Genomic DNA, 14,934 nt, shown 5'->3' on the forward strand with positions numbered 1-14,934 from the left:
AGATCACACCCTGGGCTGGAGGTGACACTAAACCGCTGAGCCACCAGGGCTGCCCTACTCTAAAGTTCTTAATGAGGGGGTCCCTGGGTGGCTCAGCGGTTGAGCGCCTGCCTTCAGCCCAGGGCATGATCCTGGAGGCCCAGGATTGAGTCCCACATCAGGCTCCCTGCATGGAGCCTGCTTCTCCCTCTGCCTGTGTCTCTGCCTTGTGCTCTCTTTCTCTCTCTGTGTTTCTCATGAATAAATTAATAAAATATTTAAAAATTAAAAAAATAAAGTTCTTCATGAAATAAGCCTTATTTCTTCCACAGCCTGTCTTCTCTTTGAAATGCAGCTTCATGTACAACAAATATGCTGCAGAGTTAATCCAACCAATATCATCACCTCCTTGAAGAGTCTCCAGAAACACAATGTTGAACAAGGAGACTATGGTTACAGGGAAGCCCTGACCCCAGAGGAGAGCATCAAATGAGCCCTAGAAAATCTGGAACCAAAAGTTAAGAAATAAAAATGTACTGATTTTGGATGATTATGTGGATGAACTGTTTGTGAAGTCAACTGATCATATATCTAGTAATGAAAAAAATAAGGCACTTAAACATTTTTTCCCAAGTCCTAAGTTGCCTGAGCTTCATTAGGCTCAAAAGACCAGATAAGGAACTTTGCTTCCAAACACTGAAAGAATTCAATTACTGGAATTGGTTCAAGGGAAACTTAGGCCATATCCAAATTTTCATGTTCCTGACTGAATTTATTATTTTATTTGTCCTAGTTAAGGAGGGCAAAGAAGAATGACATAAGGTATGCCAAAAGGTAAAGGGTTTTTCTTCTTTGACCAAGTAATAATAGCAAGTGAAAAGCCAACTGATTAAACTATCAACGTGCCATCTCCCTTTAAAGATTCTGTACTTCCAGAATCAAATTAGAGACTAGAAAACACTTTCACTTGTTCCTGAGATTGAATTTCCACAAAAGGGAACTGCCCTGGAACTCCCCACACCCTGCCTAAACTGCACCTTATCTTTGTTGTCCAGGAGAGCAGAAATCCGAGGACTTGATGATGACCGGTAGATGGAAGAGCCTCGGTCCCTTAGAGCTTCCCTGGGATTGGCCACCTCACTCAACATGTTGTGGCTGCCAGTTTTTCTGAGTCCCAGTCTCCACGAAGAAGGAGATTCATCTTTGGGTTCTTCCGGCTTGTTAAAAAGGCTGGAGGAGAACTAGAGGGAAGAAGCAAAGAAAAGAGGAAAAAAAGGTCCTGGTGATTCTTTTCAGCCTACTTGCCTTTTCCCACACTTAACTAAGTTCAGTGAGGCAACATAAGGCAGTCCAAGGAGAACAAATATATGGCAGGCTTTCTGCCAATGTTCCCTTCCTCACCTGGCAGACGCTAATAACTGCTCAAGGCTCCCTTTCTCCCTGAGCCAGAAATAGCCTCAGATTCTTAACACAGTACTTCTACTGACAGAGTTGCTCTCTGAGAAATTAAACACTATTTGCTCTCTTACCAATGAGTACTGACCTAGAACACCAGGAGATCCACGTTCTAGTAAAAACATCTTCTCTTGCTTGACTCATAGTGTAACTGAAAATAGGACATTTTACTTCTCTAGGTCTCAATATGCTCACCTGTAAAATGGTAATAATGAGCTTAATTCCTTCTTACAGTATGTGGAGACTAGAAAACACAGAGGAGCTTTAAGGTACCGCAATAACTGTGGTAAGCTGATTTAGGTTGATACTAATAAAAATACTAAAATTCACTTCACTCAGATTCTAATTGCTTATTTTAAAGAAACAGCTTATTTGATCTTGGCAGCAGTTCCAAGTGTTTCAGATTTCACCAAGCAGCAAAATTAAAAAAGAAAAAAATGGTAGATGTCATAGAGTTGCCATCTTTTAGCTTTTGCCAGGAGAACGTCTTTCAAAAACTTGATTACCATCTCTATCACCATCATTTCATTAAAAAAAGAAAAACATTTTGGGGTGCCTGGGTGACTCAGTTAAGCGTCTGCTTTTGGCTCAAGTCATGATCTCAGGGTCCTCTGAGATCCTGTGTCAGGCTCCCTGCTCAGTGGAGAGCTTGCTTCTCCTCCCTCTGCCTCTTGTGCTGTATCTCAAATAACTAAATAAAAATCTTTAGAAAAGATTTTAAAAAGAAAAACATTTTAACTTTGGAAAAGAAAGCTTTCTGGAAAGCTTACATTGTCTGTAATTACCTCATTTTGCTATAAACCATAGAAAACATCATAGTCTAGTATTAGCCCAAACACCAGTCTGAAGTAAAACTGGTCTTTAGAACAGCAGTCAACAGTCCTTCCCTGGAATCTGGGGGACCTCTGCAAGACGGCTTTGGTGTTTCACCAGATATCAGGCCACCTTTACTGCCTGGTATAGTGAAAATGCAATAGAAACTCTAAATCATTCGTCTCCAGCTCACACTCAGATTTTCTCTTTTAATGTCATCTCAATGTATTTTTTTATTTAAAGATTTTATTTATTTATTCATGATAGACGTAGGGGGAGAGAGAGGCAGAGACCCAGGCAGAGGGATAAGCAGGCTCCATGCAGGGAACCTGATGTGGGACCTGATCCCGGGGCTCCAGGATCGCGCCCTGGGCCAAAGGCAGGTGCTAAACCGCTGAGCCACCCAGGGATCCCCTCAATGTATATATTTATGTACATAAATATACAGCTTTAGAAGCTCAATCATGTCAGCTCTTTAAAAGCCATCCTGATTCTGAGAGGAAAAATGCCTTTTCCAGCATTATTTTAGCAAAGTGTAATAAGTATACGTTTTATTTTTTATTTTATTTTATTTTTTTAAAGTAAGCTCAATGGCCAATCTGGGGCTTGAACTCATGACCTAGAGATCAAGAGTTACATGCTCTACTGACTGAGCTAGCCAGGTGCTCATGTATTTTTTTAAATTTTTATTTAGTATTTGTCTTTTAAAAAAGCAAGAAGTCTAGGGGCACCTGGTTGGCTCAGTCAGTTATGCATCTGACACTTGATTTTGTTCCGCTGGCTTAGGTCATGATCTCAGGGTCGTGAGATCAAGCCCTGCATTGAGTCCTGCATTGGGCTCCCCACTGTGCATGGAACCTGCTTAAGATTATCTTTCCCTCTCCCTCTGTTCATATGCATGCTATCTTCAAAAATAAACAAAACATTTTTTTAATTTTAAAAAAGCAAAAAGTCTAGTCACACCTAGAAGCAGTATGTGAGGTACAGCTAAATGACTAGGTAATGAGTGGGGGGAATTCTATCTGAAACATCTCTACAGATTCACAGTGATGCTTGTAGGAATAAATAGGAAACCAGGCCTTTGTTTCCTCATCTCTACAATGATACCGTAATCCTGTCTTTTCAATTCATGGGGTACTATAAAGATCAGGAAGTTAGTATCCATAAAACCACAGAATTTTTTCAATAGCTTTCTTTCCAGAACTCCTATCAATTCTTAATCTCAAAACTAATTGTATTAGTTGTTCAACAAGTTCTTTCTACCTCTGCTCTCTACTCATTATGATGAGTACCATACTCTACTTATGAATGTAAAATTTTTTTTTTTTTAAATTTTTATTTATTTATGATAGTCACAGAGAGAGAGAGAGAGAGGGGCAGAGACATAGGCAGAGGGAGAAGCAGGCTCCACCCACCGAGAGCCCGATGTGGGATTCGATCCCGGGTCTCCAGGATCGCGCCCTGGGCCAAAGGCAGGCGCTAAACCGCTGCGCCACCCAGGGATCCCTGAATGTAAAATTTTAAACGGGAAGTAAAAAAAGGACCTAAGTCATCAAATCAATTAATACTGAACGTTAGATATCTTCCTAGCCCAGTCTGAGTTTTTCACATACTCACCTTACTTAGCCTTGAATAGGCAATGGACAAAGTTTCTTTGGTCCCAAATTATTATATCCTATGTTATCTAAATACATTGTAGCCAAATTTGTTTAGTGATGGATCTGTAGCTTTTATGGGCACTGTTATAAATGCAATGTTTATGTACCTCCCCATCCATACCTTGAAGCCCTAATCTCCAATGTGACTATATTTGGATATAAGGTAGCTGTCTGCAAATTAGGAAGAGAGTCCTCACTAGCAACTGATTCAGCTGGCCTCATGATCTTGGACATCCCAGCCTCCAGAATTGTGAGAAATAAATTTCTATTGTTTAAAGTTACACAGTTGGTAAAAAAAAAAAAAAAAAAAAAAGTTACACAGTTGGTGATATTTTGCTATGCCAGCCTAACCAGACTAGGACAGGTAAGATGTATCTGTATTATCTTGCAAGACTGTATCTTTAAAGCCTTTCAAAGTATGTTACCATAGCAGGAGAAATATAATATTCATACTATATTTGCAAAATACTCACTCTCCTAGCTGAAGAGGCAGAGAAGGTATTCTGAGCTGGTGTTGGTATCTGTTCCGTGATAATATTCTTGCTTTCAGAGTTGGAATGGTTGACAATGGCTTCTGGCTTTTTATCTATTATTCAAGACAAGAGAAGCATCAAGTGCAAGTATGAAAACCTTATCTGTATATATGCACTTTTCTGCTAACGGAAAAGGTTTAACCATTATCAAAACAGATTACTAGGGCTATGTAATGCTTGGACTTAAACTAAAATGAAATCTCTAGCTACTGTTGCTAAAAGGAAATAAAGTCAGTAGTAAAATTCCTTTCTTGTAGGCTCCAATTCCCAGATATGTAACTGAAAACTTTCTCCACATTATGTATCATATACAAAATTCATCAGTAAGTACATAATAAAAATCTACTCTGTTTTGAGAGATTGGGCAGGAAAAACCAGATACATCTTGCTTTGTAGGTAATTATAAGCATGACAAGAGATAAGATGTATAATAATAATAGTAACAACACAAGATTATATATAAGTTAGGTGCTAAATTGGTTGAGTTGGATCAACAGGGCTTTATGAGCCCAGAGTAAATCCTCTGAGGGAGGAAACAACAAGGAAAGATGCCATAGAGAAAGCTGGAAGACAAATACCAACTGGTAGGAGGAAGAAAGGGTATGAGTAATGACTCAAATCAAAGTACACCCATCTGTTGGTCAGTAAATTTAAGCTTAAGTAGGCCTAATTTAAGGAGGCCTAATTAAAGTAATGAATATTCTTGGAATTACAATAGGAAATAAAGGTAGAAAGGATTACAGAGGATACTGTGAGTTAAGCTATAGAACTATAGTAGGCAAACCCTCTTAATAAACAGCAGTCCACCTTAAAGCTCCATTAAATGGAAACTGTCTCGTTCGCTGCTACATCAGTGCCTGCACCCAGGAGGTGTGGTGGGGCCTTCTAAACTATGTTCTCTGGAAACAGGGCCCCAGAGTAATCCACCTATGAATTACATGACAATTTTAAGCCATATTCTAGCTGTGTGACATTGGGCAAATTATTTAACATATATGAACCTCTATTTTCTCACTGATTAATCAGGGATTTTAATTCTTGCCTATAGAGATAATGTTTTAAATTGCATCGTTGGCCATATAACTCTGGCCATAGTGAGCTGGCCATCATTTCTTGTGGTTATTGTGAATATTCAAGGTATTCTTTAAATATTACCTGAAGGGATGCCTGGGTGGCTCAGAGGCTGAGTGTCTGCCTCTGGCCCAAGGTGTGACCCCGGGGTCCTGGGATCGAGTCCCACATGCTCCCCTGCAGGGAGCCTGCTTCTCCCTCTGCCTGTGTCTCTGCCTCTCTCTCTCTCTCTCATGAATAAATAAATAAAATCTTTTTTAAAAAAACACTTTATTTTATAAATATATATACTTATGTAATATATATTTATAAAATAATTATATATAAATATAATATATATTATAATTATATATTTATAATATAAAAATAATTATATATTTATAATGTAATTATATATATATATAAATAATCTGAATATCTCTATCCCCAAGAAGTATACCTTACTAGCCAAATGTGACAGCTTACAGTAAGAAATCCCCATGAATCTAGACCTCTGGGTAGTGGCCTTTCAGATTGACCCTGGGCTTGGCAAGGTGACTTTCTATGGCCTCTGGGACATTAGTAAATGTGACACAGCAGAGGCTTGGAAAGTGGTTGTACACTGAGCCTTGCCCTCTCTTCTTGTGGAATCCAACTGCTGTGTGAAGAAGTAGGGGCTAGTCTCCTTGATGAATATGGTTCACTTACCTCAAATATCCTAATCAACTACCAGAAAGGTAAGACCATCCAGGACCAGCCATCCCCTAGCTGACTTACCAACTGACCACCAGCACATGAGTAAGCCCAGTATTACCACGTGGAGCAGAGAAAAGCCATCCCAGTGAAGTCCTTCCTAAATTGCCAACCAATAGAGTTGTGTCTATATGTTATTTAAAGCACCACTAAATTTGGGGATGGCTTGTCATTTAGCAATAGGTAACTAATATACCAAATGTTTAAGTCGAAAATAGAAATCCAAATCAAACTACTTACATTTACCTCAAAATAGAATTAGTATTCTTTACAACTACATTTATGTGTAAGGCACATGAAAACTGTCATTTTATGAGGTCGTATCTGTGGATCTTTAAAAACAGGATAAGCACATTCAATAAATACTTGTTCAGTACATACATAATGTGTTGGGCATCATTTGGAAAGGTTTAGACATAATTCAGTTCCCCACATTCTTCCAATATACACTTAGGTAACATATATTTATTGAGCACCTACCATGTAGAAGGCCCAGTGCTAGGCATTATGGAAGACAGAAAGATAAACAAGACACACAATACATTTCAGTGCTTCTGAAACTTGCTGGTAGGGGAAGAAGAGAGGAGATGAGAAAGAAATAACACTAATATTAGCTAGTATAAGTAATATAAAAGAGGTTCAAACAAATAGCTACCAGTCAGAGGAGGGGAGAAAAACTTGTATCTGTGATGATACAAGTTCCTTCATAAAGGAAGCTGATTTGAGCTGGGCTTTGAAACATGAATAAAGCATCAAGTGGCAGAAATGAGCAGGGAAGCTTGCTGGAACCATCTGGCTTCTGCCTACATCAGTCTACACAAAGTGCTAACTGTTGTCTCTTTCTTGACCTCTCCCATCCCACTCCTACCCTGGCTTTTGTGATGCAGAAACACACATCCTGTTTTTCCTCAACCTCTCTGACTATACCTTCTTTGCCTCCTTCACTTCCTAAACATAGGATGCCCCATGATTCTTTTTTGTACATCTTTTCTCTATAATCTCTTCCTTTGAAATCTCATCCTTTTCCATACCTTTAGCTTCCATTTTTTTTAGGGAGATAATTTCCACATTTCACTCCGCCCCTGCTTCTCTGAGGAGTCCCAGGATCTCAGGCACACCATTCACCAGCTATGAAACCCAATTTGCCTCACCCCTTACAGGGTCAATTTCCCACTCTAAAATGTGGTGATAATACATCTCTCAGGGTGTGGTTGTAAGTGCACTGCAGAGTAAAAAGCACTACCCCCCAAAATTTTTAAAAATAAATTTAAAAAAAAAGCACTACCCAAATGTAAAGTGTCATTATAATCCCCCAAACTAAATATAATCTTTCTTACTAGTGAATACCAATGACTATGTTTATACCTCTCATGTGGCATGTATTTTATTCATGTATATGCCTTCCTATTCCCGTGTATCCCCTAGATATATCCAACAAAAAGCATTTAATGAATGTGAATGTGTGTCCTGTGTTGGGCATCATGCAGAGACCTAGGAGTAAATGATCACCCTAGAGTTCCCAGCCGAAACGTTAAGTGCTACAACAGAGACGAAGTATGAAGTTCTAGAGGGATACAAACAGGAGAGCAATTATGTTCAGGGGAGAACAGTGAGGTGGTCCACTCCTTTTCAGTTTTTGGTATAGGAAAACCTAAAGGAAGGCCTCTTCATCCTGGTAAATCCTATGGCTTCTAACAGAAATCATTCATTTGATGGTCAGAAGTGAATTCCAAGGTGCAAATAAATGCTCAGGGACAGGGAAGCCCAGGGCATGTTTGGGGAAACCAAGCAATCCAACTTGGTTAGTAGATGACACTGCTGATGGACAACACTGGAAAGGTCAGCTGAAGATACATTATGAGAGATCTTGAAGGTCAGGCTACAGGACTTGGGATTTATACTACAGGCAAAGATGGTTGTGGGGAAAGTGGTTGTAGATGGTTTCTGGACAGAAGTCATCAAAGGTATAGTATAATCAAAGGGTGTTTGGGGCACGTAGGTGGCTCAGTGGTTACTCTTTTCTCAGTGTTTGCCTGCCTGTATATCATAATCTATGGGTGATTCTACAGCTTATTGATCTGACCATGTTCAGCACCTTACCCTCCCTGTTGGGCTTCTTGTCTTGCCGTATGATAAACTTAAGAGATGCCATATGAAGCATATATAATATCAACAAGAGTCATAAAGGTAAATATGATTTTGTTCCTTCTTCAATGCCCAACTCAGGAATTGAAGGACCTTCGTGTAATCAGAAGGAAAATGAAGGAAATCAGAATCTTGGGATTCTGTTTAGGGAATCAGATGAACCTGAGAATTAAATGCAAATTTTCACCAGCTGGTTAAGGATACTTGACCAAATGTGCCTCTGCAAGATCTTACCTCCTCAGCCTCTAAGCATACTGAATTTTAGAATCTGGTCTCTACACTCTACCAACCCAAGATCAGACAGCTGGCTCTTTTACACAATATTTTTGGAAAGTACTTGGGTGGCTCAGTTGGTTGAGCATCCAATTCTTGATTTCTGCTCAGGTCATGATCTCAAGGTCATGGGATCAAACCCACCTTTGAGCTCCGAGCTCAGCACAGAATTGGCTGGAGATTCTCTCCTTCTCCCTTTCCTTGCCTGCTCACAACATATGCATGTGTGTGAGGGCTCTCTCATTCTCTCTCAATAAAATAAATAAATCTTTTTTAAAAAAGGAATTTTTGTGCACCTTAGCAAATGGCTACATAGAAACTAGTACACATATTCTAACATAGCTTACAGCTTTCACAACAAAGTTTTCACTTGAAATTTGGTACCTTATCTTTGAACACTAACCTTGAAGCTCTTTTTGGAGCCCTCTGAGGCCCTTAGCTCTGACAAGCAGTGACCTCCCTGCAGTATGGAGACAGAGTTCTGTGCTATCAACACATTGGCATTACCTGCCTCCTTCTCAGCTTCTGACTCAGAAGCTTCATCTTCACCCTCCTCCTCCTCCTCGGAGCTGGAGCTGCTGGACTCTTTACTTTCTTCCTCCATTTCTTGGGACTTGGGTATCTCTTCTTCATAGAGCATCTTCTCTTTGCTAAATTAAAGATGACAATTTGAGTGTAGCTCAGAAATGGCAAACTATTTAAGTTCACTGACAAGCATAAGGAGAATAAATCCTTCTTTACATCTACCTTTTTCTGAATTCTTGGGTTTTTGCAGATTGAGGTTCAGCATTTGACTTCAGAGTATTACTCAAATAAATCTAGCCCATTCAACACACAAGAAAAAGGAGGCCCATGAATCTTAACAGTGATTAGGCAGGTAAATATTTTCAAAAAGTCATTTAACAAATGTTTACAGAGTGCTTATTACAGGCCAGGAATCACTAGGCCCTGGTACAGTGGTAAACAAAATACACATGGTCCCTGAGTTCATAGAACTTAAGAGTTTCATAGAACTTAGAGTTAGTGATGCAACTAGGACTAGGAACCCCTAAGCTGGTGGGGAAATGTATACAGTCTCAATTAATTTCTAAATTTAAAACACATTCACCCGGGACGCCTGGGTGACTCAGTCGGTTGAGCCTGTACCTTCAGCTCAGGTTGTGACCCCAGGGTCCTGGGATGTAGCGCCATATCCCCTAGCATCAGACTCCCTGTTCAGCAGGGAGCCTGCTTCTCCCTCCCCTCTGCCCATAATTGCATGTGCTCTCTCTCAAACAAATAAAAAATAAAAAATAAATACCACATTCATCCATCCTCATTATCTCCTCCATATATCAATGCCACCTTCTTGCCTCTCAAACATCCCACGTGTTCAAAGATCATTTGGCTTAAGCTGAACACAGTTTCTTTACTGTATAAATTCTTAAACCAAGTACATCATCATACACACATATGCACCCACACACACCAGAGCTCATCATTTCCCAAGCCGTGAATGTCTTACTTCTTAAAGAGTCCACTCTGTAACTTGCTGTTCAGGTCTGACTCAATGAGCTTATTCCGTGTCTCTTTTTCACTTCGAAGCTGGAAATTGAGAAAACAAGAGAGGAAAGGGAAGAAGTTGACTATTAGTAAAAATCAGCAGCGATGAGAACTCAAAATAGTACTGTTATTCTGAAGAAAACAGGACCGACACCAAAAGGAGAAGAAAGAACTGAGAAAAAGAGGAACCTATCGGTTGGGCCTCCTTAGAAGACAATGACAGAGAAAATTCCTCATCCAAGGTAAGAGAAAAATCATGGTGTTAGAGCTTCAATAAAACTGCTCTTATCAAATATCCAAACCCAAACCTCAAAAAAAACTCTGGCTTCTAAGGGAAGCTAGCTGGCTCAGTCGGAAGAAGATGTAACTCTTGATCTGGGGGTTGTGACTTCGAGCCTCATGTTGGGTGTAGAGAGATTACTAAAAAAATAAATAAATAAACTTAAAAGGGGGGGGGAGGGGAAGCCTGGCTTCTGATGGATTAGAAAAGGTAAGTGTGGAGGGGAGAAACTTTCAAAGAATTCTTGATGACCATACACTGAATTAGGCTGGCAATAGTTCTCAAGAAAAAAAATAGGTATTCAAGGGGAAATAAGTCCTTAGAATAAATTGGTATTTAGATATATGCTCTAGAAAAAAATGAGTTTATATCCCTGGACCCCAAAGTTATGCAGGAACCAAAGATGAGAACCATTCCTAGTGTAGAAATGTCATTTAGTGAAATATTATTTATGTTCAAATACCAAACCATGCTGGATATATTATTTTTGCAACTTCTATGTGAGTCTAAAAATTATTTCAGAATAAAAAGTTTAAAAAACTACAAAAACCTAACTAAGTGAAGTATACATCTTAGGAAGGCTGATGCTGCTAGAGAACAGCTCTGATTCTGTGTGTGGTGAGTCCTAAGTCTGTCTAGATTCCAGATGTTCACCAAAGAAAACAAAATGAACTGAAAGTTGTGTTTGTCTGAACTTTATATATGCAATTTTCCCAATAAACCTTGAAGTCATGAGGATCTTCACTCTACCGGTCCAGACGTGATAGAGTTGATCTGTCCTACCAGTGAACTCCACAGTTCTTTCTTTCAGAACCACTCTAAGTTTCTCTCTTTGTCCTAAACTTGAGTTCACATACCTTGAGCCACAACACATGCAAAGGAAAACACAAAGGAAAGCTGGCGATTTTTTTCTGTCCCACTCTGTTCAGACATCAGCCCTGATCATCGGTAGCTGATCTTTATTCTCCTTGCCCAAATTACTCATGCCACTTACAGGCAGAAAATGTGAATTATTCACTGTGTATCTTGAGGTTTGGTTGGGTTTTTTTCATTCTGCACTCGGTACATGGGTACCATACTTAGGTAGCTCTCTTATACAGCACTAAGCAACAAAATGGTACATGTAACCAAAAAATAAAAAATTTAGAATGAGAAGGGAGGATTGAATTCTGAGTATCTGATAAATCCTGAATATGTATGAATCACTGACCAACTACTTTCCAATGCCAAAAGACAGGTTTGGTTTGTGGCCCCAGTTGCTTTGTTAAGAAAGAAATATATTCCTCTCTGTAATGAATTTACTTTAAATAAAGATGTCCTTTCAGTCAATAAGGGAAGAAAAAAGTTATGAGATGTCCTCTACCTTGGTACTCTCTATTTGGAAAAGACTCTGATTTGAGTACACCACATTCACTTTCTAGAACTCAATAGTAATTATCAGTTTGTTGTTCTTGTCATTTTTTTATTTTCAGCTGCTTGAAGGCTACCTTTTAACAAGTGAACTTTAACAACAAATGGCTTCTGGGATATTTTCTAACAGACTGTTGCTAGTCCCTGAGGGAACAATTACCATCTCCGAAATGTAGATATGCCCATTTCAGCTCTCAGGAGACATAACTAAAACAAGTGACCTCAGTACCTGGTACAGACTGCACTGTTACAAAAGCTTTAAAAGCATTAACCAAAGACTTACCACATTCTGCTTCTTCTGGAGCATCTCCAAGTGCTCCACAAGCCCTTCATCAGCCACATCAAACGGTGTCTGGCCCTGGCAGAGAAAAGGGGTACCATGGTCAACAGAAAACAGAAGCACTGATGTTGTGACTCTATCAGAGAACTATTCAATATCCACTTTATGCCTTTGTTCCAGTGATAGCTTCCCTAACTTATCTACTCAACATTATAGTAACACCATCATCTATCACAGAGGAAACATTATAAGAAACAGCAAGTCTGCTGGGGCACCTGGGTGGCTCGGTTGGTTAAGCGTCCAACTCTTGATTTTGGCTCAAGCACGATCTCAAGCCCTCAGGCAGGCTCCATGTGTGGAGCCTACTGAAGATTCTCTCGGTTTCTCCCACTCTGCACACCCCCCAGCCTGCCTGAACACATACTCTTTTCCTTTAAAACAAAACGAAACTCAGCAAGTCTTTTAAATATATGTTTTTATATTTTATAAAACAGTATTGAGGAAATCACCACATTATCTCTAACGCTTATTGCCTCTTGGCAAATAATCAATTGAAATCTCTACTTGTACCTGTTTTAAAATGGTTTTAATTGCTACAATAAATCCAGTAAAGGGCTTTTAAAAGCCTCGGAAAGAAGGTATACATGTGCACTAAAGATTAAGTCATAGCAGTCATGCCCCTTTAAGTGAGAGAAGAGTGTCTCTTTTAAGAAACATCAGTTCAGGACCCTAGCCCATATCGGGAGATGAAAGCCAGGTTCAGGAAAGACGTGAGGCAGGTAAGAACAGCTACTAAATAAAAAGCCATGGCTCTGGATGCTCTGGATTCCTAGAAAATCACTAGATGTAGAGATAGGAGTTCTAGGGCCTCTAAAGTTGCTTGAAGTGAGGCTGAATAACTATTTTTAGCCATACTCAAGGATTTTTGTCATTATATATATATTTTTAAATATTTTATTTATTTATTCATGAGAGACACACAGAGAGAGGCAGAGACAGGCAGAGGGAGAAGCAGGCTCCATGCGGGGATGCGGAACTCGATCCCAGGACTCCGGGGTCACATCCTGAGCCAAAGGCAGACAGATACTCAACAGCTGAGCCACCCAGGCGCCCAATAATGTTTTTTTAAAGACTGGATGAGAGTAGAGCTCAGCTATCATAAGTCTTTGAATTAAAAATAAAGTAAAATAAAACCTTTCATACTTCACCACAGACAGCAATCTTAGGATTTCCCAATGCCCATTTCTGCCAAGAGCAAATATCTTTTTTTCATATTTATTTTAGGGGCTTAAACATAAACAGAATCAGAATGCTGATCAGTAGAGTCTTATTTTATATAGCGAACATCTCTGTGTTGATAATGCGGCAGTGGGCAGCGAGGAGGCTGTGAGGAACAGAGCCATAGCTACCTGTGATGTGTATTTCCCTGGACAGGAAGCCCCGGCCATTTAACTAAGATCTTAATAAGCCTTTTGTTCTAGAGACATAGTCACGGATTTCACTGCCCTTTCAGAGTCAGGCATACTAACCAGCTTGTTCCTGACATCCATGTCACAGAGTGCTTCTGCCAGGATGGAGCAAGCCTCCTTCACTCCCCAGTGTGCAGCAGCATGGAGGGGAGTCCAGCCATCGTAATCCTGAACATTGAGTTCATAGCCAGCCTGGATTAAAAGTCTAAGAAGAAAACCCCAAACAAGACATTTATACCCTCTATATTACAGCTTCCTGCTGAATAAACTATCACCTGATTGGTGTTTCAGATTTTGGCTCTGAACCACTGGGAAGCTGTGATCACTTCTGTCCTCTAAGGCACAACTCGGGCTTCACGGTTCCTACACTGAGAACCAACCACACAGGGCAGTTATCAATCCACTCTGAAAGGTCACAGGGTATTTCCCAGGCACATCCGCGTGACGTCACATAAGAGGAGTGTTTAGAAAGGTGTACACCTCTGAGATTCACTAAAGCCTAACTAAATCTGCCAAACCACACAACTCTGCTACAAGGTGTGTTTTCCATTCCCCAGTACGAGGAAAGAACATCTAAAATGAGAACTCCATTCTCTTCGGGGCACTTACTAACTTTCCAGTTGATCTTTAGAGGAATTCATACGTTTACTGCAGACTCTCAAGCTCCCAACTCTGCGAAGTATTTGCAGGGACTTCTTGCTAACTACAAAGCTATAATCTGTGTGTGTAAAGGAAGAAAAGTAGGACTCCTGAGGCCCCAAACTGTACTGGCCTGATTGAGGTTACCTATATCACGGGCCTCCAGACACCGAAGAAGTGAGCAGAATATGAATGTCACTCTCAGGCAGAGACGGTCTACCGACATACTGTCACGCCTATTAGAAACCGCAGAGTAGGTGGGATACGAAGCTCTGGAGGATTCTGGCAACAGCCCCACAGACAATGCTATTTGCTACCCATGTATTTGGGAAAGTCTGTCAACAGTAAGCACCAAAAGCTACATTAGTGTGTATGGATGTAAGGAAAAACGGAGCACGTAGAGGAGCAGAATCCAAATTCCCTCATGCCAGTGGGGGGAACTATCCTATCTAATGGGACCCTACACACTCAAGACCTGTAGCATTCATCTAAGGAAAGCAAAGAAATTATCTATGTCCAAAAAGGACCCAAATGATCACATGTCACCAGAGGAGGAGCCTGCAGGGATAGTAATGATAAATCACAGAACTGGAAGAGATCACGTAAGGTCATCTTCTAGGCCAGTGAACCTCAACCGTGTTTCGTATCATACAGT

The 14,934-nt window shown here is 40.1% G+C and overlaps 1 protein-coding gene across 17 annotated transcripts in view; it reads right to left on the bottom strand.

The window, feature by feature from the left end:
* Nucleotides 1–14,934, bottom strand: part of PPP1R12B (protein phosphatase 1 regulatory subunit 12B) — a 204,676-nt gene that overhangs the window by 128,551 nt on the left and 61,191 nt on the right. For 10 of the 17 annotated variants that reach the window (XM_049111988.1, XM_049111990.1, XM_049111987.1 and 7 more), the window contains exons 5-11: nucleotides 13,701–13,845; nucleotides 12,175–12,249; nucleotides 10,164–10,243; nucleotides 9,167–9,309; nucleotides 6,722–6,739; nucleotides 4,379–4,491; nucleotides 1,017–1,220 (exon numbers count right to left, since the gene is read on the bottom strand). In XM_049111988.1, coding sequence (XP_048967945.1) covers nucleotides 1,017–1,220; nucleotides 4,379–4,491; nucleotides 6,722–6,739; nucleotides 9,167–9,309; nucleotides 10,164–10,243; nucleotides 12,175–12,249; nucleotides 13,701–13,845 — 778 coding nt within the window. Of the gene's footprint in view, nucleotides 1–1,016; nucleotides 1,221–1,470; nucleotides 1,630–4,378; nucleotides 4,492–6,721; nucleotides 6,740–9,166; nucleotides 9,310–10,163; nucleotides 10,244–12,174; nucleotides 12,250–13,700; nucleotides 13,846–14,934 lie in introns of those variants that run through there. The other 7 variants (XM_025458514.3, XM_025458518.3, XM_025458516.3 and 4 more) reach the window with 3 other exon arrangements.

Source organism: Canis lupus, chromosome 7 (genome assembly GCF_003254725.2).
Source record: "Canis lupus dingo isolate Sandy chromosome 7, ASM325472v2, whole genome shotgun sequence".
Lineage (NCBI taxonomy): Eukaryota > Metazoa > Chordata > Mammalia > Carnivora > Canidae > Canis > Canis lupus.